This window comes from Anolis carolinensis, chromosome 1 (genome assembly GCF_035594765.1).
Source record: "Anolis carolinensis isolate JA03-04 chromosome 1, rAnoCar3.1.pri, whole genome shotgun sequence".
Lineage (NCBI taxonomy): Eukaryota > Metazoa > Chordata > Lepidosauria > Squamata > Dactyloidae > Anolis > Anolis carolinensis.
In genome coordinates, this window is record NC_085841.1 from 76,074,008 (window position 1) to 76,100,362 (window position 26,355).

Sequence of the window (26,355 nt, forward strand, 5' to 3'; positions counted from 1 at the left end):
CAGAGAGTCTCAGAAACGGAGTGTGCTGGTACAGCTATACCAGAAACTTCAGCTTTATTTTCTTTCTGCAAAAGTTTGAAATCATAGGACAGGCCACCTGTCTATCACCATTAAGTTTGGTTCCGCCCCTTGTTCAGGGCTCTGGGAGGGAAGGAGCCATTTTTAAGTTAGTCTCACTTAGGAAGCTCATCTATAGGACGTAGACCAGCTCGTCCCGTCAAAAGCTTCATATTTCAAGAACACCAAGGATAAAGACCACCCGGGGATACAGAACAACAGCACAGAAACATCTGCAAGCCTTGGCTGGTAGGTCCACTCAACAACCAGACGCACTTGGAGTTGGCAGTGGGTCCCAGACCAGCTAGGCCCAGATAATAGATAGCCTGGGAGGGGTTATAAGAGGCTTTTCACAGTTATTCAAAGCCAATCGCCTGTCCTGTGGGGACAAGACTCCTTGAAGATTTATTATTTGTTCGTCAATAAAGACTTTGTTATTTCTTTGAAGACTCAAAGGCCATCTTTTCAGGGAAATTCCTCAACAACCTTTCTTTAGGCACCCTGGCTTCCCGCTGGGCGTAAAGTGTATGTCCTATATAATAGACAATCAGTAACAGGCCCAGCGTGTGACAGAACACGGAGCAAAACACAATGTGATAATATACTGATACATTGCTTGAGTCTTTAATGCTAAGCATTATTGCACTTCCTAACAGATAGCTTAATACAGCAGAAAATTGATGTGAATCTTTGGATTTTGGAAAAACAGATCCAAAAATTATTTCAAAAAGCATTTTTAATGAATTAATTCAAAATGTATTCGTCATGGAAGGCATCTGAAGGGTTGGCTCACACATATGTTCTGCTAAGTTAAACGTGCATAAGAGAGGAACAGAATTTACCTGGAGCTCTGCTCTCTCTGAGAGACAAAATATCTCTACAAAGATGAAGATGAAGAATGAATTTATGTTGTGGAGAGGTGCAAAGATAACAAGGCAGCCACACTATATTATTTTGGGGTTTTTTTCCTTTTTTCTTTCACTGAGTTTTCAAAGACAGAACTATGTTAGCTTTTTGCAGCAAATACAATAGTCTCTAGCACAGTGGTTCTCAAACTGTGGATTCCCAGATGTTTTGGCCTTCAACTCCCAGAAATCCTAACAGCTTTTGGGATTTCTGGGAGTTGTGGGCCAAAACACCTGAGGAACCACAGGCTGAGAACCACTGCCTAGCATTTAGTCTCATCTACCCAGGTTTTCTTTGGCAAAGGTTTTTTTCAAACTGCAGTCTATTTCATCAGAAACATGGAGAGTTGCCTCAACTGACAGATATTTATACCTGTGTTTGGGGTGGAAGAAGGTCATTGATAAGGTGAAGCTGGAAATGAAAGAAGCATACACATTGATGGTATGCTTAACTAACATTAAACAACAATGACTAGGTAGGCGCACACATATTATAAAAAAGATCTGCTGCTTAGAATGTATACTTTGATGAAAAGGCAAATAGGGAAAAGTCAGTTAAAGTAGTCTGTTTTTCCTAGTTATAATAAAAGTGTTTATTTTGTGTCACCGAAAGAAATCAGACTATATTTTGCTCCTTTTGCTATTCCAATTTACTTTTCTTGGCATCCTCCCCTATAAGTCAAATGGCAATCGCTCTCATGGGCTTCCTGTAGAAAATGGATGTGTATCTTTTGTCATCCATGAAATATTGACAGGCAAAATACATACAATACAACCCCTGTATCCACATTTCTGGACTTTGTACAGACACACAAAACAACAGATAAAAGAGTACTCTGTTGAAATGAAGGACAGTGATCTGGTGAGAACATCCCAAAAGTGACTCTGCATGACAAATTATGACATTCTTCTATTTGCACTCGCCAGGAATGTATGCAATCAGTTTCCATGAATTGCCTTTATGTTTTAATGTGCACAATTTTCCTGTAAAGTGGGATTATCAAGAGATAATGGTAGCCTGCAATCCCATAGCTAATTTCACAACTCGACTGGGATTTGGACTCAACTCTTCCTGTTCCAAGACCAGTATATTAAACATTATATTGGCTTGATTAGTTGTAATGTTAAAAATGGTATGAAGTTTGCAGCATACTGGGTGACAAGAATGCAACAATTAATGTATCTAATTTGTATTGCTGGAATGAATTTTTGGACAATTTGCATAATTGGAGTATGTAAATTAGGCACCTGAAGATGTTCTGATCACAGTTCTCTACTTTCTTTGACTAGTTATATCAAAAGAAAATGTTCTGCAATATATTTTTCAAGATTTCCACACACCACTAACTGAGTAGATTGAACATGTAGAATGTATCAAAATAAATTATGTGTATAGGCAAAGTAAGACCTACATGCACATGCCAGGCATACCAAATGGACATACATCACTTAGCTTTTCCACATCCTGAGAGCAAGCTGCTGATTTTTCCTGCGCTCTGCTCAATTCTGAGACAAGCCGTGTGATGGTTTCTCTATTAGCTTTTGATTCCACCTCATGAAGATTTATGGTTTCCTTAAGTGTAGCAATTTGTCCTTTCAGCACTGCATTTTCTTTACACATGTCACCCACCTGGAATGGCATTTAAGGGGAAATAGTTAAAACTGGTTCCAATATCTCAATATATCTTTCTGTGTACATTTAAATGTACTCACCTTTCAAGTTATAACTATTTCTTTGTAAATTAAAAAAACACACAATACAACCCCAATTAGACTCTTTCAAACGTCACTGCAGGGAAGTTAGGCATGCATTAGATAACAATTTAGCCTTAAAAATGCATCTCATTTATTCTAGAGCAATCTCACTAAAATTATGGTGACTATGCAAGAACAAAACAGGGTTATTGTAACTGCCTATGGCAACAGAGCTGTCTAAACCTCTGTCTTTTGCCAACATGTTTAGACTTCAAGAGAAAAGGGGGGAGGAAGAATTTTTATCAGTGATGCTTGATACAGGGGTGGAACATGCCAGTCACTCCAAAAAGCAAGCTCTTTCTTGGTCTTCGGGGTTCAGACTACACATTGCTGGTTAACCTTTAATGGAAATGGCTTACGAAACTGGATCATGACTGGAATACAGCAGCAAGTTCCTTTAGTATTCTGGAATTCAGTTACGTTGAAATTAAATAAGTCATTCCTAAATAACTCGCTATCAAATTTGATTTGTAATTCAGGTTCTTTGCCAAGCATGGAAACACCCAATTCATTTTTGGATGAAAACTGAAGGAAGATGGGTATAGATAGATCTGCCTTTCGGATGCATCTGCAAGCATTTACCAACCTTAATAAACTCCAACCCTATTGTCTACTGGATCATTCTCTTGTATCCAATATATCTGGGAGAAAAAAAACAACACTTTTTTTTGTTGCTCCTGACCTTCCAAGCCAGTCTCAGCTCATTTGCAGCTTTAACTTTTATATTATTCCTGCAAGCTTGGCCTGCACTTATCTTCTTTGTAAGTCTGTAAGTAAGTCTTAAGTCAGAGAAAACGGCCTCGATTCTCCTTGGTGCAATAGGTTAAACCCATGTGCTGCTGAACTGATGACCTGAAGGTTGGCAGTTTCAATCCATGAGAGGGGGTGAGCTCCCGTCTGTCAGCCCTAGTTCCTGCAAACCTAGCAGTTTGAAAACATGCAAATGTGAGTAAATAGGTACCACTTCAGCAGGAAAAAGCAGAGACACTCCATGTAATCTTGCCAGCCGCATGACCAGGAGGTGACAAGGCAGGCTCCTCAGCTTGAAAATGGAGAAAAGCACCTCCCAGAGCTAAAGATGAACTCTGCCTCCAAATGTAGGAAATGAAAGGAGAAGCCTTGCCTTTTTTGTGTGTCTCATGATTGTAAAGGCATTGAATGTTTGCCTATGTATGTAAATGTTGTAATCCTCTCTGAGTCCCCTAGGGGAGAAGGGCGGACTATAAATAAAGTATTCTTCTTCTTTGGTGATCCATTCTTCCTTCTGTTGTTTATAAATACTTTATTGTCTTTTTACTTCTAACTTGAGTTTGCTTTACAACTGGGATTTAAGATCCAGCAGCAAAATTACAGCAATGAAGAGATGGCTTCTCTCCTGCTATTTGAACTGAAATGTCTGTTTAGATAAGGAAGTTTTTACAACTAAAGTAGTAAAAGGTTCATGTCTGGCCTCTTTGGCAAGGGATTAAAATGTTGGTGCATTCATAAGAACATCCTTTCTTTTCTTTTATCATCCATGTCTTCATCACACTTGTGGGGACACAAGAACAGGGAACTCTATAAGATCTCACGGAAGCAACGGAATGATATGGGAAAAGGCAATCTGTTAAAGTATCTTGGATTCAAGCTATTTCATTTTTTAAAAAGTCATTAGCCAAAATTTGAATTAAACACAGAAACAAAATGGAAACTAGTGCAGAAATCACAGGCTGTGATGTGAACCTACAAAACAGTGTTAATCAACATTGCTGTTGCTGAGTTCCAAGCCAATTACTTTCTAAAGATTTTAAATATAAACAAAATGATCGGACCCTGCAGGAATTCAACATGATGTAATTAACATATGTTTCACCATAGCCAGGTCTGACTTTGTCAAAAAAAGACGTAAGGGGAATACAGTGAGTCCTTGGTATCCACTATAGTTTGGTTCTAGGACTCCCCTTGGAAATCAAAATCCATGACGTTCAAAGAAATGTACTTCTTTAAGATCTCAGCCCATGGGCAGGTATATGTAAGAAGACATGCTACTTCTATCATTGATGTTCCAATTCATTTAAAGTACTAAATGACATCACCAGCACCTTGATTTCAGACTGTACGTCAGTATGGACCCATTTCTACAGGAGTAGCACCCATAGTTATAATTATCCAGTTCTGGGTTCTTCAGCATGACTCTATGGTATTCTTTAGCTGGAAGTACTTCATTTTAATAGGGTACGCTGTTACCTGCAATTTTATATACAGGCAGTCCCCGTGTAACAAAAATTCGACTTACAAGCAACTCATAGTTACAAACAGGGGTGAGACAACAGGAAGTGAGAGAAATCTACCCCTCAGAAGGAACATTCACTCCTGAAAGAGTTATCATGGAGAAAAGGTATCTCCACTGAAGCTTTATCAGCAATCCTTGTTTCCACAACAAGCTAATTCTTTCAAAATCCAATTATAACCAGGACAGAAAGTGAGATGAAAGGGGCACAGATAGCAAAACAGACACCACGGGGGTATTAGCCCTTCCATGCTATCCAAAACTTTTACACACAGAGAGAGACACTTACAGCTGGATTTTCATTTAAAAAATATACCTGTTCTGGCTTACATAGAAATTCAACTTACGAACAAATACACAGAATTTATCTTGTGTAGTCAAAGGCTTTCTTGGCCAGAATCACTGGGTGTTGTGTGTTTTCTGGGTGGTATGTCCATGTTCCAAAAGCATTCTCTCCTAACATTTCGCCCACTTCTATGGCAGGCATCCTCGGAGGTTATGTTGGAAACTAAGTAAGTGAGGTTTATGTATCTGTGGAATGTCCAGGGTGGGGGAAAGAACTCTTGTCTGCTTCAGGTACGTGCGAATGTTGCAATTTGCCACCTTGATTAGAATAATGACAAGAGTTCTTTCCCCTACCCTGGACATTCCACAGATATATAAACCCCACTTACTTAGTTTCCAACATAGCCCTCAACCTCTGAGGATGACTGCCATAGAAGTGGGCAAAAAGTTAGGAGAGAATGCTTCTGGAACATGCCCATACATCCCAGAAAACACACAACAACCCAGAATTTATCTTGTTCATTACTTGGGGACTGCTTGTATACATATGAAGTCCAAGAATGTATTCCATTTTACTACCTTTTATTATAGGCTACCTGCCCTAAAAATGGCAGGATTGAAATGTAATAAATCCATAAAGGAATTTGAATGTACAGTAGAGTCTCACTAATCCAAGCCTCGCTTATCCAAGCCTCTGGATAATCCAAGCCATTTTTGTAGTCAATGTTTTCAATATATCATGATATTTTGGTGCTAAATTCATAAATACAGTAATTACAACATAACATTACTGCGTATTGAACTACTTTTTCTGTCAAATTGTTGTAGAACATGATGTTTTGGTGCTTAATTTGTAAAATCATAACCTAATTTGATATTTAATAGGCTTTTCCTTAATCCCTCATTATCCAAGATATTCGCTTATCCAAGCTTCTACCGGCCCGTTTAGCTTGGATTAGTGAGACTCTACTGTACTCATAATTTCCACCTCTATCATTTCAAGCAAAACTAAAGGTAAGTAACTGATGTCTTATTGTATTCTGCTATCATTTCTACAGATAATTTCATAGATACACATGACATGACATAAAGGATAGATAGGGAAGTGTTAATCAGTTGTGTAAAGCAAGTGGAGGCCATGCCTTTTACAAATTAACTAAGCATGCCATGATGAACGGCTTCAGTTTTTAGAAGATAACTCAGATCAAAGGGTCACGAGTTCCTTTCTTGGCATTCAGCAAACTTTTAAACATTCTGAAAACAGAAGATGAAGTGTTTTCTCATTTGGTACAGAGTGCTAAAAGAAGATGAAACACAATTTCTTGTCACAGCCATGTTACACAACATAAAAACAATTACAGGATTTTGTGTGTTTTGCAAACCCTTTTAGGCATACATGCTGTTTTATGTCCTTTTCCAAAATCACATCTTCCACAGCATTATAATTCTGCATCAGCCAGCTTGCAACATACAGTATTTCAGGGAACAAGATCAAACTTTTTAAATGAGAATGAAAACCTTCAGTTGTTCATGCAAAATTATACATGAACCAAATTTGCATGCACAGTAGCTAAATGTTGAGGTACACCATGAAATCTATGATTCATCAGTAACCAGGTCCTTTACTGCGATTCTTGGGTTTACTTCCAAACATTTTGCTGGTCAAACAGCCTTTAACATATCTGTAAATACGTCAAAACTTCACAAAACCCATTTAACCCTCAAATCATAATCAGACATGGGTTTATAGATAGAAATCTGTAACTACATGGAACAATACTTGATTGTAAGCCTTAAGATATTAGAATATTGCCTTTGGTGTAAAACACATACAGATGCATAGATGTCTGGTTTTGCTGACAATATTTTGTCGTCCTGATTTATTAATGAAATTGGTCTGTAAGACCCTGGGTCTGTTTCATCTCTATTGGTTTTGGGTAGGAGTATCACTAATGCCTGTTTCCAAGATTCTGGATTTTTTTCTCCATTTAATATTGCATTATATAATTCTGCCAATTTTGGGATTAGCTTTTTCCCAAATATTTTATAATAGGTATTCTATTCCTTCATCCAAATCATTTAATAAAGATGCTGAAAAAGACTCCAACAGAACCCGTATTTATGATTTCCTTTCAGGATGACAAAGAGTATTCTTTGCAGTCAGTAAACTGACCATCAATAAATTTATGTTAAGAAGTAGCATAGTCTAGATCACATCTAAGGCCACATCTTTACTGTCCTATAATGCAGTAAAGGGGGCTAAAGCAGTTTAACCTGGAATAAATCTGGTTAAAAAACATCTTTCTAGATATGAGGTTTCTGGAGATTGTGTTCTTGGGATCCCAGGGGACAGTCCCCACAGCTATCCTGCATACATGGGCTCAGGCAACCCGAAGAGTAGGGATGGCAATGTCACCCTCCATTCCCTGCTTCCCATTCACCTTAAAACTTACCTTAAATGCCTCAAGTGGCACAAGGCTTTTGCAGAGCTCCTGGCACATCAAAATGATGTGTTTGGAACTTGGGGGAAGGATTTTTCCTCCAGAGCCCCTGACATCATTTTGATGTGACAGGAGCTCAGCAGAAGCCTTGTGCCTTTAAGGTAGATTTTGTGGTGAAACAGGGAACAGTGGCCATACCCTCCGTGCCGACTGCGAATTATGGGGGGCAAATCACATCGCCCTGTGGTTGCCAAATGCGAGCGAAATTGCCATTTAACACACCAATTTCACTCGCATTTGAACCAGCGTGGAAGAGCCCTTACTAGCTTATACACAACTATATACTGGGGACACTTGATGAACTTAGACCCCATCTACATTGCCATATACTAGTTTCAGAATGCAGTTTAACTGCATTGAACTGCATTATATGGCAGGACAGATTCATATAATTTAGTTCAATGCAGTTAAACTGCATTCTGAAACCGCATCATATGATACTGTAGATGAAGCCTATGCTTACTGAAATGACTTGTTTTTGATTTTAAAAAAACCACTCTGGTTCTTAATCACAGCATTCCTTTTGTTGTGCTTACACAATGAATGTTTAAAGATCTGTTCTAGATATTCCTCTGTATTGATGTAAAGTTGACCATTCATTGTTGTCCACATCCTCTTTGCCTCCTTTTGAAGATGGGTACATTTTCCCACCTCCAATTGACAGGACCACATTTGTTCTCCAAGTATTCCCAAATATTACAGTAGAGTCCCACTTATCGAACATAAACGGGCCAGCAGAACGTTGGATAAGCGAATATGTTGTATAATAAGAAGAGATTAAGGAAAAGCCTATTACATATCAAATTAGGTTATGATTTTACAAATTAAGCACCAAAACATCATGTTTAACAACAAATTTGACAGAAAAAGTAATTCAATATGCAGTAATGCTATGTAGTAATTACTGTATTTACAAATTTAGCACCAAAATATCACGATGTATTGAAAACATTGACTACAAAAATGCGTTGGATAATCCAGAACGTTGGATAAACTAGTGTTGGATAAGTGAGACTCTACTGTATAAACAAAGACAATATGATTACACCTTCATGCTCCTCACTGAAGTCCAAAACATTTGGGGAACCGAATGTCCCATCCTCTTCTGTATTGCTTGATTATCATTAAGACATTATGATAATCAAATAAATAAGCAATTGGTAATCAGCTGCAATGAGTCACAGACTAACACATTCTACTTCTTGTTAAATAAAACCAAAGTTGATCCTGTTTGAAGTTAGATAATGTTGGTTAGAATAAACCACAGTTCCCTCAGCTTTGGCTTATCACAGTAAACATCAATCTAAACTAAGAATTGGAAGTAAAGAGGCATCAATATATATATATAAGTAATGATCAGGAAAAGAGACACTTAGTCCCTGCCATTATTCTTCCTCCATCTTTCCTAGCATGTATCTACCTTTTTCTTCCTCCTTACCTGTTGTGGCCACTTCCCCCACATTTCAAGAAGTCAGTCAGATCTTTGTTCCATTCATCTGGGAAGGGAGCACCCATGGAGTGCTAACACCTGCAATTTTCTTAGCTTAACACCAGCCACCAGCACCACCACCATCACACACACATAGATTAGAAGCAGCCTTTAAGGGCTCTTGTATCAAGTATAGGTCAAATTATTTTTGCCATCTCCTTTCCCATTTCAAGATAAGATTTCCTGAAAGTTTTCATTTTATCTGACAAAAGCATTCTGCTTTGATCATAAGCTCATATTTCACGACTTCTGCTACAAAGGAAAGTGTTCACTCTCTTCTTCTTTCAGTCAAAAGGAAAGAAGGAGGAAGAACTCGTCAGTTCTCACTCATAAGCACCATGATTTAGGTGACTGCACTGAGTTTGTGTCTATGAAAGGGAAATGCTCTTGGTTTTCCGATATGGATCAGGAGAAAGGCAACTGCTTTGCTCTGTATTCCATTTCCTGTTTTTCAGAACCAGGGAAGTTGCTGCAAATTGTGTGTTCCCACCCCCAAAAGGAGCCAGTGTGGTGTAGTGGTTTGAAGAATGCACTATGAATCTGGCCCCCCTCGATGGATTGTCACCTTGCCGTGGTGAGGGGGCTTGCGTGTTCCGATGAACCTGTGGGCACAACCACTGGAGTGATGCACTCCCAGGAGTGGCCGCAGGGGAGGTTCCAGACCAAGCACAATCCGAAGACCCAAAGACCTCAACGGCGGAGCAGGCGGAGGATAACATGGTACATGTTACAATGGCTGTGAAGGCGGAAGAAGGCTGCAACAGACTGAGAAGCCACTGTCGTTGTGTTAACCACACCACTACTGGAACCTCACTCTGTGAAGACTGTGTGTTGACCGGCCGTGCACCGACCTCCACACATTAAAAAAAATCACGCACAGGCGTCTTCCAACAAAAATAAAAACAAACCTACAAAAGTCCCATGGCGATCAGCGAGTGGCGACGGGGGCAGGACTGTGAAATCTGGAAGCCCCTAGTCACAGACTGGCACATGGGCGGTGGATATGGACTCAGTCGTTCTACCTCAAGGACCGAGGCAGTTGAGTAGTCCGGCAGCTGTATCCATGACTGAGCAGCCCTTTTTAGGATCCGCTCTGCTCACCCCACACGGGGAAGGGGCTAGAAAAGGTGCCCTAAACATAGTCTGCCTCTCCTACCCTGACTGGACTGCCGCGTCCAGAGGGGTCACCACTCTGCGGCCAAAAAAGAAAAATGAACTTTGGAACATGGAATGTACGGACATTGTTAGATAACACTGACAGCGAACGCCCCGAACGCAGGACTGCTCTCATTGCAAGGGAGCTGGGACGCTTTAAGATCGACATAGCAGCCCTTCAGGAGACCCGGAGAGCAGGAGAGGGACAGCTGAAGGAAGAAAAGGGAGGCTACACCTTCTTCTGGAAGGGACTGCCTGAAGAAGAGCGAAGAATACACGGAGTTGGCTTTGCTATCAGAAACGACCTGGTGAAGCACCTGACTGAAGCACCCACTGGCATCAACGAACGACTTTCAACCCTCCGAATTAACCTTGCCAAAAACCAACAGGCAACCATCATATGCGCCTATGCACCAACTCTAGATGCTGACGAAGACATCAAGGAAAATTTTTACTGTCAGCTGGATACCATCCTATCGGAGATACCTAAGGAGGACAAAATCATCCTCCTGGGGGACTTTAATGCAAGAGTCGGAAGGGACTCTGACCTGTGGCCAGGGATCATAGGAAAAGACGGGGTCGGAAACAGCAACTCGAATGGCATCTTGCTTCTCACCAAATGCGGAGAGCACAACCTTGGCATCACCAATATGCTCTTCCGCCAGAAAAACAAGCTCAAGACATCATGGAAGCACCCTCGGTCAAAGCATTGGCACCTCCTGGACTATGTTATCACACGTGCCAGAGACCGCCGCGATGTGCTTCTCACAAGAGCCATGACAGGTACTGATGACTGCTGGACAGACCACAGGCTAATCCGATCCACGATGGCTATCAAGATCGTCCCCAAACGCAGACTCCAAGGAAGAAAAGCAAGGCGCAAAATGAACACCCAAGCCCTTCAGGAGCCCTCCAAACGAGCCCTTCTCCAAACAACACTCAAAGATCATCTACCCACAGAACACCCCGAAAATGTTGAGGAACATTGGAACAAACTGAAGACCTCCATCATCACAGCCTGCGAAGAAAGCATTGGATACCTAACTAAGAAACATCAAGACTGGTTTGATGATAACGACAAAGAGATCCAACAGCTGATTGATAACAAAAGGAAAGCCTTCCAAACATGGCAGAGAGACACCAACTGTGCTGCCAAGAAAAAGATCTATGCCAGTGCAAAAGCTGAGGTCCAAAGAAGGACCAGAGAACTCAAGAACATCTGGTGGACAAAGAAGGCTGAAGAAATCCAACACCTTGCAGATACCCATGACGCTCAGGGATTTTTCAAAGCCACAAAGATCATTTACGGACCAAGAAACCATGGCATACAGCCCCTACGCTCATCAGATGGAACCAAAATTCTGAAGGACAAAACATCAATTGCACTACGTTGGAAAGAGCACTACCAGAACCTGCTGAATCGCAGCTCCAATGTGGCCGAAGAGACCCTCTCACAAATCCCGCAACAACAAACCAGGGATGAGCTTGCAGCACTGCCTAGTTTGGAAGAAGTCAGCAATGCCATCAGCCAACAAAAAAACAACAAAGCCAGCGGACCTGATGGGATTCCTGCTGAAATCTTCAAAGAGGGTGGACCTGAGCTGATACAACAACTCCACCAGCTCATTAAAAAGGTGTGGATGACCGAGAAAATCCCAGCTGACTTCAAGGATGCCACCATCATCACCCTTTTCAAGAAAGGGGACAGAACAGACTGCGGGAACTATCGTGGTATCTCCCTTCTAACCTCGGCCGGGAAAATCCTTGCAAGAATCCTTGCAAACCGCCTTCTCCCTGTCTCAGAAGACACCCTCCCAGAATCCCAGAATGGCTTCCGTCCCTCCAGAGGAACAGTGGACATGATCTTCACTGCTCGACAGCTCCAAGAAAAATGCAGGGAGCAAAACCAACCTCTGTACATGGCATTCATTGACCTTGCAAAGGCATTCGACACAGTGAATCGCAGCGCTCTCTGGACCATCCTCCAAAAAATCGGGTGCCCTGACAAATTTGTGAACATCCTGTGGCTCCTCCATGATGACATGATGGCAACAGTCTTGGACAGCAACGGCTCCCAAAGTGACCCATTTAAGGTGGAATCAGGCGTCAAGCAGGGATGTGTTATTGCCCCCACCTTATTTTCCATCTTCATCGCTATGATACTTCACCTTGTTGATGGGAAGCTTCCCACCGGAGTGGAAATCATCTATCGGACAGATGGCAAGCTATCTAACCTCAGCAGACTGAGAGCCAAAACCAAGGTCACCACAAAATCTGTTATAGAACTCCAATATGCTGATGACAACGTAGTCTGTGCACATTCAGAAGAAGACCTACAAGCCACTCTAAGCACCTTCGCAGAAGCATACGAGAAGCTCGGCCTCTCACTGAACATCGAGAAAACCAAAGTGCTCTTCCAACAGGCACCAGCTAATCCCTCTGCAAAGCCAGGAATACAGCTTAACGGTGTAACATTAGAAAACGTTGACCATTTCCGCTACCTTGGTAGCCACCTCTCCACAAAAGTCAACATCGACACTGAAATACAACACCGCCTGAGCTCTGCGAAACGTGGACTGTGTACAGACGTCACACCAAACTCCTGGAGCGTTTCCATCAGCGTTGCCTCAGGAAAATCCTGCAAATCTCTTGGGAAGACAGGCGGACAAATGTCAGCGTGCTTGAGGAAGCAAAGACCACCAGCATTGAAGCGATGCTCCTACGCCATCAACTCCGCTGGACTGGCCACGTTGTCCGAATGCCCGATCACCGTCTCCCAAAGCAGCTCCTCTACTCCGAACTCAAGAATGGGAAACGGAATGTTGGTGGGCAGGAAAAGAGATTTAAAGATGGGCTCAAAGCCAACCTTAAAAACTGTGGCATAGACACTGAGAACTGGGAAGCCCTGGCCCTTGAGCGCTCTAATTGGAGGTCAGCTGTGACCAGCAGTGCTGCGGAGTTCGAAGAGGCACGAACGGAGGGCTTAAGGGAGAAATGTGCCAAGAGGAAGGAGCGTCAAGCTAACCCCGACCGGGACCGCCTTCCACCTGGAAACCGATGTCCTCACTGCGGGAGAATATGCGGGTCAAGAATCGGTCTCTTCAGTCACCTAAGAACACACGCCCAAGATACCAAGGTTGGAAGACTATCGTCCTCGAACGACGAGGGATCGCCTAAGTAAGTAAGTAAGTATGAATCTGGAGGTTTGAATCCTATCTTGAGCAAGTCACACACTGTTAGCACAGAAAACTCTGTGACAGCTCCACCTTAGGGTCGCCATAAATTAAAAATGACTTGAAAGCACACAACAATAATACCAGCACACATAAATTCTTGAAGTTAGTGATTTCAGAATTTCTCCTTCTTACAGAGAGAAGCATGAAGACAGGAAGTCGCCACACCCCCCCTATTCTCCCCTCTAACTGACCCGTACCTATCATACCTTAGATTCACCCAAACTCCCTTCTCCCTTCCCCTTCCTTCCTCCCCATTAGTCCTATCTACATACCCCTCCCTTATCAAAGTCAAAACCTTCTCTTTCCTTCCCTCACTTTCCACCCCCCCCCCTTCCTCCCTCCTTTCCCTCTGTTTCTCCTCTCCCCCCATCCCCAATGTGTTTTGTTTTGTCAAAATTAATAAAAACTATTTTAAAAAAAAGAATTTCTCCTTCTTACAAACTTGTTTTCTTCAGAACGGTGTATGTCATATAATTTAACCAGACTTTACAAACATCTACTGGTACATATACTACACTGTAGAATGAATGCAGTTTTAGACCACTAACTGACATGGCGCAATGCTATGGAATCCTGGGATTTGTAGTTTGGTGAGGTACTAGCATTTTGGCAGGGAAGGCTAAAGACCTTGTAAAACGAAAACTGCCACAATGCCATAGCACTGAAACATGGAAGTCAAAGTGGTCACAAACTGCATTCATTTTACAGTGTAGATGCATCCTATGTCAGATATGGTAACAGCTGAAAGTCAGTATTTGGTATTATATGTATGCAAGTGATTAGTCCTCATATTATAAAGGTATTTATTGAATCAATACCTTTGCAAGCAAAAGTTCCTTTGGCTCTTCTTTACCTCTTACGCCCATGTCAAAGAGATTACAAAGATGGGCACTGAATTCATGGTGTTCCCTGCTGGTCTTACAGGCTAAGATCTGGATCTCTTCAGACTCATTTAAACATTTCCTAATAGGAGCCAAAATCAAATATGCATAATTAGTAAAACAGATGCATAATGAAAAAGTTGTTTACATCAATATTCACAGCTATCCAGAGACCAAACTATTTTTTTCCTTCTGTACCATATGTTTGCCAAATAATTTCTTGAGTATTGTGCATTTACTAGATCATCATTATCAGAACAATTATCTCTCTGCACATAGCATACATAAGCTTAACAAGTGTGTGCAGGGTTCAAGTGGAGTACATTTTATTTCACCCATGAAGAGAAAAGAAGAACCTTAATCTTATTATGATCCAACTCCAGTTTATTGGCCCTTATTAAAGCCAAGACAGTGTAGGCATTGGTCCAGCAGCTGCACAATCTTAACTGGCTCCAATCACAAGGAGAAACAAAGACAACTCCAACCCAAACTACTATGACCTGCTCTGTCCAGTTTTGTTTTTTGGGGGGAAAAACACATGTTTATATGATGGCTTTACCTGATTTCAGCTTCTAGTTCACTGATTTTCCCCTTCATTTCCAAATTCTCCTGGAGAATGGTCTGTGCTTTCTGGTCTGCTTGTTTTTTCAAAATGGCAAATGCACCAGATTCCTTCTCAATCTCTTGAAGTCTACTTTGTACAGAAATGAGCAAAGAAGATTGCCTCGCATCATTCTCCTTGTAGCTTCCAATTTCAGCCTTCATTTCTTCAATATATACTTCTTTAGATATTAATTTGGATTTGAGGTTTAAAAGCTGTAAACAGAGAATGATCAGAAAACAGATGGGTCCTATGGGGCATCTAGAAAATATTCCATGTATATTTTCAACATTTTGTTTTGTTTTAATATTTACAAGCAAATAAAGTATGTTACACAGGTTAAAAAGTGTTATATATCAAAATAATTCTGATCAAGAAATGTTTGTTGAAATTTTGAAGGAATTTCTCCAGAGACTTAGATGATTTATTGGAGGATCACACAGAATATCACTGAAAGGAAATCATGTTTTTAAAAAGGTTCCTTTTGTTTTGATCATTCTCAGCTCATCTGTAAATTTATTTTCTGTGAGTGCTGCTCAATATAATATGGAATTATATTTTCTGTGAGAGGCCTTTGTTGGTATTTTTATCATTTTCATGGCTAGATGAAAAAAAAGGGGTCACCACAGAACACATGCTTTTCCGGGGAAAAGCCCTATCAGCATCTCCATTTAAGCTTCATTAAATAATGGGCACTGCTGTGGGCACTATTGTATTAGATGGACCAGGAATTTGAACCAGCCCTTCCATAAGTATGTACCCAACAGATTCCAGACAGATCTTATTACTAACGATGGGTTATGAGGTTATTTGAAAACTGCCATTTCCCAAACCTTAAAATGAACCAGTTCCCTCCCCAGTAACAGATTTCAAATAGAAAACTCGAAAGGGATTATATGGCCCATGTGGTCTCTTCCAACTCTATTTCTCTTTGTAAAGAGGGAGATGAGATATTTTCTCTTTTCCAATGAATGACATGCTTTTTTTCCAGACAAGATTTTACTCACCCAAAATATTAGGCGTTTTGTATGAAGATGTATATGGAGGATGGCCTAAAGAACTACGCTTGTATATTAGCAAGTATACAACATTCCAATAAAATATTTATTTCTGGTTCTAACGGGGGTTACCATCTTCATGAGAAATGTATATGAAAACTTAATTGCTCATGATAGTGCACTACTGAAGAGTTCAATATTTCCAGAACAGATTTAATGTTACATTCAAACATGCTAGCAAATTAAGATTGTGGGTGCATCTACACTGTAGAATTAATGCCTGATTTACATCATTGTAACCTCCACAGCTCAATGCTAATGGAATCATTGGAGCTGTTTTATAAGTTCTTTAGCCTTTGGGTTGTTGTATGTCTTTCAGGCTGTGTGGCCATGTTCCAGAAGTATTCTCTCCTGACGTTTCGCCCACATCTATGGCAGGCATCCTCAGAGGCTGTGTGGCATGGATAAACTAGGCAAGGAAAGGAAAATATATATATCTGTGGAGAGTCCAGGGTGTGGCAAGAGTCCTTTGTCACTGGGAAGCCAGCATTAATGTTTCAGTTAATCACCCTAATTAGCATTGGAAAGGTTTTGTCTCTTGCCTGGGGGGCATCCTTTGTTCAGCCATTAGCGTCCTTGGGTCTCCCTCTTGTCTTTCGCTGACCATAGCATTTGTTGGATTTTTTTTGTGGGTCTGTAGATAGTTTGTAGGTTGTGCTTCTTCATCAGTTTGCCTATGCGGTCAGTGGTTCCCTTGATGTATGGTAAGAACACCTTTCCTCTGGGTGGATCTTTGTCTTGACTCTCACGGCTTATTCTTGGCCTTGCAGCTCTTCTGATGTCTGTGGTGGAGTATCCATTGGCCTGTAAAGAGGGATCCTCTCTCCTCTGCAGGAGTCTACCGAATACCATGCAGCTGTGGACAAGTATACATAGGGACCACCAAACGCAGCGCCCAAACAAGAGTCAAAGAACATGAAAGGCACTGCAGACTAATTCAGCCAGAGAAATCAGCCATAGCAGAGCACTTGATGAACCGACCTGGACACAGTATATTATTTGAAAACACAGAAATGCTGGACCACTCCAACAAGTATCATGTCAGACTACACAGAGAAGCCATTGAAATCCACAAGCATGTGGACAACTTCAACAGAAAGGAGGAAACCATGAAACTGAACAAAATCTGGCTACCAGTATTAAAAAACTCTAAAATCAAAACAGTAGATGGGAACCAACACTCTGAGGGCAGAGGAGACCCAAGGACGCTAATGGCTGAACAAAGGATGCCCCCCAGGCAAGAGACAAAACCTTTCCAATGCTAATTAGGGTGATTAACTGAAACATTAATGCTGGCTTCCCAGTGACAAAGGACTCTTGCCACACCCTGGACTCTCCACAGATATATATATTTTCCTTTCCTTGCCTAGTTTATCCATGCCACACAGCCTCTGAGGATGCCTGCCATAGATGTGGGCGAAACGTCAGGAGAGAATACTTCTGGAACATGGCCACACAGCCCGAAAGACATACAACAGCCCTGTGATCCCGGCCAGGAAAGCCTTCGACAACACATTGAACATCTTTAGCCTTTTATGACAAATAGTGCTGATGCCTCACCAAGCTCCCAACCCCAGAATCCCCATTAAATTGTCTCAAACTGTATTAATTATACAGTGTACCTGTACTCTGTGACTACTCTGTCCAAATAATCCACTTTTAATACAAAAAAAGTTGTTTCTGTTTTCATGCAGATTTATAGCACATCCTTTCCAGTCTTTATTCCTGCTACCTGGTTACACCCCCCCACCCACTTCTCAGATGGTAAACACTAAGACAGATGGGCAAAAAGTAAAGTAAAATGGGGTATGGTAATTTGCAGCTTTAAGCATAAGGTAAATTCATGAATTTGTCTACACAAAATTAAGACTTCGATATTTTTAAATTTCATAAAATAACAAATAGTTCATTGAAGTAATTTTATGTAATGACTCCATCTTCTGGAATCCTGAGGTGGACAGTTTGGTGAGGTTTTTGTTGGGTTTTTTTTGTATAAAATTTTATTGTGATATATGAGAGAGACAAAACAACATACAAGCTTCTAGATTCAACAATCAAAATACAAGTATTAGTTCCCCTGTCCAACCATCTCCCCATTCTGATCCATGAATCACCACCCATGACTACAGAGTTTTAGTTTATCCCCCTAGATATGAGCATTAGAGCACTCTCACACAAAAGTACACCCCCAAAGTAAAAAGCCCTGGATTCTTTTGAGTGGGACCATGGTATTTAATGTGGTATAATAGATATGCAATGAAGATACTTCTACAAATTGGATTTCTCAATTTTAAAATGTGTGCTTTAGTGCTATTTCAATGTGTCTTTATTTTGCTTGTTGTTGTTGTCTTGCTGTACTTTATATTGCTTTTAACGATATGTTTTATTGTTGCAATTGACCTTTGCTTGGTTATTATATGAACAAAGGTAATGTTAAGTTATTGTGTAGCATATTGTTGCTGTAACTAAGTGAAATACAAAGGCAGCAGCCACTTTTCATGAGATTCAAAAGAAATATAATCAGAGCGAACTAATTCCACAGCAGTAGTTGATTACAAAATCTAGATTCCTGGAGTTGCCTACCAGTGTTATTCTGAATAATGGAGTACAGAGGGTGCATCAAAATACAAGAACAAAAGCAGCAACTTCTAGCAGTACAAAGCAAAAGTTTCAGAGCAAAAAACGAAGTGAAAACAATTCAATGGAAATAATAATCTTCGTGGGATGAGTAAGAAAGAAAATTCATTATCATGATTTGGACCTAAATCTAATAAATACAAGAGCACAGCAGAAGTCTCTATTGTCAGACTTACCCTACTGTTGGGGAGGAAGCAGAGTCTGTCCTCCTCTTGCCATTTCTTTTCTGGCTACACAACAGCAGTCTGTGGGCTCCTGGGTGCAGGGCCAATTCACAGCTACTAAGCAGCTGTAGATATCTGTCTGGCCACATTCAAGTTGCTCTTGTGCACATCTTTTCCCCAGGTCAGCCTGATCCTTCTTCACCAGGCCTAAAGGAGCAGGCAGAGCTGGGTCCACCTCTGTAGACTCAATGGGTGGGGAACCAGAACTGTGACCAGGAACACCAGCTGTTGTTATGTGGCTGGAGAAGGGGTGTCATGCAACATGCTATAAGATACCTCCTTCTGCAATATCTCTGAACATGTCTAAATTGGCATATGACACCAACAGGATTCAGGTCTAAACCTGAAGCATTTAGTAAATAAGGTGGAAAACCAGTGTGGTGCAGTAATTTGAATACTGGAGTATGGGACACCATGATTTGAATCCCTACTCAGTCATGGAAACCCAGTTGATGACCCAGGGCAAGTCACATTTTCGGCTTTAGAGGAAGGCAGTGACAACCCTCCTCTGTAGAAAACTCAGTTTAAGTGATGGTTTTAAAATGAGAATATAAAATAGACATTTATACAACCATTTGTATTGTGGCATTTAAGCAGTTAAATATTAATGTATACAAAAATATAAAAGAAGCACTGTTTACAAAATTAATACAATAAATAAATAAATAAATACAGGAGACTGAAAAGCTTCAAATGTAATGACAAATGTTCACCTTTTGTCACAGTGTAACATTTTCTCTTCAAAATCCCAAGAACTATACTTAACATGTGAATAAGTCACAATAAAAAAGAACTGAAGAAATAAAAATCTGGCAACAAGTGTATTCATGAATCATTATCAGTGATTCATGAAGAGAATCTAATGGCTTGTAAACTGTACCCATTAAATGAAAGAATCCACACCCACAATAAAAGAACAAGACAAAGAAACCATTACTTGAATGCATTTATTCTTTCTACAATATTAAAAGTTTATGAACTAAAGCACTCTTACCAGGAACCATTGGGCTGTCCACTCATAAAAACTGGATTTTTTTTTCAAAAGGCTAGACGACTATAGTCTTATTCATTACTATTTTGCAATGTCTGTGATTCACTGTTGCAATATGATGTAAATAGTAGTGATGATGCTTCTTGTATAGATTACATTCTTATAGCTACACTAATTCAGTGGGATTTACTTCTAATTCAACATTCATAGGTTTGGAATACACAATACATAAATCACATTGTGCCTCCATGAGAAGATAATAATGAGAAAGAAAATGAGGAGAAGGAGTAGGAATTAGAGAAATTGAAAATAATAAAGAATGGGTTATTACCGAAGGCAGTTCTACACAGCCATTTTATCTTGAGTCAGGAAGAGAATAAAAGAGAACCAATTTGCTGCGGAGTGCCTACACAAGAACCCTAAGAACTGTTTGGATGCTGGGATAGGGGTCACAACAATCCACCGATTGATCCAAACTCAGGAATATATTTTTTTCTTATCTCACCTGGTGGGATGCGCTAGTATACATTAACACACCATTCAGGATCAGTGCTAAACCAAGAAAGGGCACAAGCAAATGGAAACAAAAGTGTGAAAAGTGTGTGTTGCTATAGGAATGCTGTGGTTTCCCTCTTGGGTGTTTATGTTTTGCCAGCTGTTCTTTCCAAGTTTTTCCAAATGCTACAACACTAGCCCTGTCCTGATGAGTGCTCTGCATTTCTCAGTCTCAGATTCCAACCCTGCAGGGGATATACACTGATTGGCTATAGTTGATTTTGTGGTTTGTTCTGGAAATTTATGTGAGTTTTTAAATACACTGTTTCAGGCATGATGCATGATGCAGTGCACATCGGAGGTGCATGTTTTGTAGACACTCCAACCTCAAAACTGCTTCAAACTGAATTATAATGCTTTTGTAAAACTGTCCTGAAACAGTATTAATTATTCCCAATCCTAAACAAATGTACAGTTGGTCCTCAATATCACAGATTCTAAATCCATGGATTTTATTATCGATGGTTTGAAAATATTTTTAATGTGAAAAAATACCCAAGCTTTGACATTGCTATTTTATATAAGAGACACCATTTTACCACACCATTGTATATAACAGGACTTTGGCATCTGTGGATTTTGGTATCCAAAGGGGATCCTGGAACCAAACCAGATAACAAGGACCAACTGTGTTTGGCACACTCTATGCAGCTTTCATTATTTTTACAACCATAAGGCCTAGAAACTTAGAAATTCTCAAAAATCAAAACATGAAATATGAAAATATGAACATTTGAAGAGGCATAATTATACACTAATATCAATTTCCATTCTTAAGTTATGCACATTATAAAATAATGCAATTATTAATGTCGGCTACATTATGAACATGTTTATCAGTGCTGAAGGAAAGTGCTACACCAGGGTCTATTGCTTTAGTGCAACTATCTAAAATCTGATTCTCCGTCATTGTTCCTGTGTAGTCCATACTGTAACTCAGTAGGCAGTGCCAACAGCAAGATATCGGTGAGAAAGAGATACCTTGAATACGACTGAGCTCCAAGCTATCAAAAAGACCATTCTTCTCTTGTGAGCCTGTCCGAACTCGAAGATGTTTGAAAGAGGCATATCTCTCAATTCACCATAGTCACAGGTACATTTTGTGGAATTGAAAGAGAGGTCCTTCTCTGGAATATCTTTCCTCAAGAAGCTGACTCTCTCCCCCCCCCCCCCCCCCAAATTCATCTTTCCACCATCAAGTAAAGATTTTTCTTTTCCAACAGGTATTTGGGAACTGATTGTTTTATTTCATGGTTTTTCTGTTTGGTGCTGCACTACATTTTAATCTATGCTTTTATATTACAGTTGTTTATGGCTTTGACTCTATAGAAAGTGTAGCATTGTTAAATCTTAACTTTTTATCAACATGAGATTTTACTTCTATCTCTTTGTATTCTGTAGGTTGTCACTCTCGGAGAAAAGCTGAGTATAACTACAAGAATTAAATGATTGAATCCACATGTAAGAACATGTGCTAATGCTAACGAAGGTCTATCTGTGAGTTTAATGGGGGATGCAGTTTGTTTGTTAGAAGAAGAGGACTCACAGCTTTATGTTACCAGGTTACATATATGTCAAATTAATGTTCAGAGTATACATACTGTATCTATAATTATATATATATTTATTTCTGACATTAGTGTGTCTTGGGCAGACTGGAAAACCACAGTCACACAGAGGGGAACTTAATTGAGCACACAAGAATAAAGGATATGTAATAACTCCATTGGGGAAGAGCACATGTAGTATTATGGTAGATCTTCATCAATATGAAGGAATTCATGGATAACCCAAATGACTAGCTAATGCAGTACAGTTGTTTCTGAATGCAGGAATATTAACTCAAATAAGAAAATTTGCAAATTTGAATATAGTGAGATGAGAAGTTTCCATTATACTAAGGTTTATAGAGATGTCATAAAGAGGTAGATTTAGATTTCAAGAAACTGCACATTTTGGTGTTAAGCAATCTAAGATTCTGTAGCTAGTGAAAGGAGAAAGAGAAAAGAACAAGAGAGGTTAAAAAGTATGTGGGGAATGAAAATTTATATTCTCCAAGGCATGAATATGAACACACATTCATAATGTGGATTAAGTTAAGGAAGTAGTACATTAAAATAGATCTTGGAATGACAGGAATTACATTTCCTGAATGGTCACTGAGAGAGCATGGTCTTCTATTTACAATAGTAAAAAGAAGAGGAGAGCAACCAGATCAAGTCCTCTGGACCAGAACCATGTTCTATAGAGGGAAAATATTCTGGAGTTCATAAAGCGAGAGTTATATAATGGGCCCTTGGTGTCTGCTGGGATCTGTTTCTGGGACTCAACTTGGATGCCAAAATCTGTAGATGCTCAAGTCTCATTACACACAAAGGCATAGCAAAATGGTGTCCCTTATTTAAAGTGACAAAAATAAGGTTTGCTTTTTGGATTCTCAGTATGGTTGTTGTACTTGTAACTTGGCAAAATTTCTGTTGGGGGGAGCTGTCATGTCAAAAATAATTTTTTTAAAAAAGATTGTCCTCACAATTGTAAATCTACAGTTGGTATGCACTGATTAGCAAGAAGTACTGATAGTATTACATTATCCAGACAAAATCTCTTATTCCACTTTTAACTGTGAATGCAGATACAGTACTAGAGACATTATCACATAAACCCACAATTTTGCAGCAATCATGTTAGTGTACATAATGGATATATACCAAGATGAGCACCTTTAATACTGCATCTCTCTTCAGTGCTGATTTGCTGATCCATGGTCTCACAATCAGTCTTCTGCACATCTTCATAACCCCCGGTTTCTGTACTGCTTCTTACCCAACATACCTTTTAGCACAACTGTGCATCTCTAGCATTTAAACACTGATGAAGATATATATAAATTAAATGCAAAACAACCACCTCAGGTACAGTGAGGGAGCAGGAGGTGAGGAAGAGAATTCTATATCACCTTACTGCCAGCACGTGGTACAGAAACAGAAGGGACCCATTGCACTAAAGTAGATAGTGAGAATGTAGCAGGATAGGGAGCTATTGATGAGTGAATTACTAGGGATTAGGCAAACGAGTAGTAAGATCCACACAGCATCATCTGATAGGGCTCAAATACAGTGCCATTTTCCTGCCTCATGTGATAAAGTCTGACATGTCTGATATATTAAGCAGACTTCAAAGAACACCAGTAGCTGAGTAAAGCAGGAGTAATATGGCCTGAAAGGACATTCTGAAGTTCTGAAAAAAAAGAACCACTTCTGTTCATAGGACAATTGTAGCCGAAGACTATAATTCCTATCTATATGGGAGAAGTATGTTTCCAAATGAAATATTGAATAACATGTAAGTAGTGGTTCTCAACCTGTGGGTCCCCAGGTGTTTTGGCCTACAACTCCCAGAAATCCCAGCCAGTTTACCAGCTGTTAGGATTTCTGGGAGTTGAAGGTCAAAACATCTGGGGACCCATAGATTGAGAACCACTGGCCTAAATGAATGGTTTAAGTGGATTACAAAGTGTTTTCATGCTGGGTAAAGAAGTTGTTTTTTTTTTTCAAACCTTACCTCTGCCTGGGCACATTCATACTTCACTAGAAGTGCGGCAAGTTCACTGCGAGCTGTTTCTGCTGCATTACGATAGTGGCTGAGCTGTTCTCGAGTGACAGGAACATCCAAGAGAAAATAGTTGTGAACACGCTGTTTTTTGAAAAAGGAAAACACTCAGGGTCAAAGGCAAAGAATTCAAACTCAACTTTCATTTCTAGTGTTTTGCTTACTTTCAGAAGTGAACACTTTCATACTAGGCTATTTTTAATACTGGTTTCAAAACTGGTTTTGGAAACTGCTGTGAGTGACCTGTATTAGAAAATGAGTGGAACAGTACAAATCTATTTCTTCTCTAAGGCTAATCTGGAGCTCACTGAGATCTCTCCTTTAGGACTTGGAGACAGTGTCATGGCTACTCCATTTGCTTTTGTAGAACTGGACACAAAGAATACTAAAAGATTTCTGTTCTACCTCATGGTCTTTGGGTTATTTCTGTGTTCCATCTTGACCCATAAACTTTTCAGTATCTTCATGGAACGACTGTTGGAGAGTATCTGGGCAAAGATGTCATCAGTGTGTGGATGAAAGCAGTTTTCCAAGGAGACAGTGGAAACCTTGAACACATGTCTGGAGACTGTTGTTGGATTGCTAGGGGGAGCCAAACAAAACTGACATGCTCTTTGCTGGAAAGTCTGCCAAACTGGATGCAGTCTTGTTCCTGATTTTAGGCAGGGCTTCATACCTTCTGAATACATGGATAGCCATGGACTTCTTCTCGACTTGCTGCTATCTGTGGAAGTGTGCATTCACTTTGGCTGTTCTTTTTAATAATGAACCTCCTTGGATTGGTAATATTATTTATTTATTTATTTATAGTATTTATATTCCGCCCTTCTCACCCCGAAGGGGACTCAGGGCGGATCACATTACACATATAAGGCAAACATTCAATGCCTTAACACAGAACAAAAACAAGACAAACACGGGGCTCCGAGCTGGCCTCGAACTCATGACCTCTTGGTCAGAGTGATTTGTTGCAGCTGGTTGCTCAACAGCCTGCGCCACAGCCCAGCGCAGTCTTATTAGTCTGAGGCTAATAGTCTTATTAGCCTCAGTTATACACTAATACCTTGAGTCTAGATTAGACTGTTCTAGTGCATTCTATTTATTATTGCCTTTAAAGAAAAGTAATAAATATCAATCATGCAGAATGTGATGAGTGAGATTCAAGCCATATTACCTGGGCTGTCTACGTTTTTTTTTTTTTTTTGAGGTCCAGCATTTAGTTTTATTTTAATGCCTTGAATCTCTGTTTGGGATTAGAGTATTTGGATTACTATCTGCATACTTGCAAACCTGAACCTCACCATTAAGAACCATCAGATTTGTGAATAGCAGGGAGATACTTTTTCTTTCATAGCCCTATAACACTGGAACTTTCTTGACAAAGAAATGTGTGTATGGCCTCACCTGGGCCTCCTTTTTAATAGACATCAAAACTTTCATTTATCCCCTTTTGTAGTATCTTTTATGTATCTGCACACTATTTTTATTTAGGAAAGGCTATTGTCAATGGATTATTAATATATTGTATTTTCTTTTTTGCTAAACACACTGACAATTGCAGAGATCTGAATTTGTTGTTCGCAAGACTCAGAGAAAGAGAGTCATCTGCTTTACAACATTTTTGGAATCAACAGGTCAAATATATCCAGAAACAAGGCTGATATATGAGGCACCAAAACGTGTGCTAGCCAGTGTTGTGTATTTCTGCATGAGACTGGGTTAGACTGGATGTTCCAACTCTATGATTCTACCCATTTAGATGATATATTAGATGATATATATATAATTAATACAAGCTCTCTAAGGAGTTTACACAGCACACACACTTTTAAAAACAATATAAAATTATTAAAACTGGAACACAGTTAAAAATGGTTTCTTAGAATTAATGCTTTTTGTTGTTATTTATTGCTACTTAATTGAAAGCACAAGCTGGTAGATGTTCCAAGAAAATAAAGAACTAAATTATAATTTCGAAGTGCATACATGTTTGGGTTTCTAATTTTATGACTGATTGTAACCAGAATTTTGGCGGGCATTTTGTGAGGTAAGATGTTTCTCTTGCTCAACTCCAGAGCATCAGAGAGAACACACACTAGAAGAAGAGGAATCCTGAATATTCTTTCCATTTTCTGAGAACAGCTGGT

At 39.9% G+C, this 26,355-nt stretch overlaps 1 protein-coding gene across 5 annotated transcripts in view; it reads right to left on the minus strand.

Moving 5' to 3' along the window:
* ccdc170 (coiled-coil domain containing 170) overlaps positions 1-26,355 on the minus strand; it is an 86,637-nt gene that overhangs the window by 46,873 nt on the left and 13,409 nt on the right. For 4 of the 5 annotated variants that reach the window (XM_062977310.1, XM_062977321.1, XM_062977332.1 and 1 more), the window contains exons 2-5: positions 24,161-24,292; positions 15,093-15,349; positions 14,471-14,615; positions 2,407-2,592 (exon numbers count right to left, since the gene is read on the minus strand). In XM_062977310.1, the coding sequence (XP_062833380.1) occupies positions 2,407-2,592; positions 14,471-14,615; positions 15,093-15,349; positions 24,161-24,292 (720 nt within the window). The remainder of the gene's footprint in view (positions 1-2,406; positions 2,593-14,470; positions 14,616-15,092; positions 15,350-24,160; positions 24,293-26,355) is intronic. The other variant, XM_016995885.2, reaches the window with a different exon arrangement.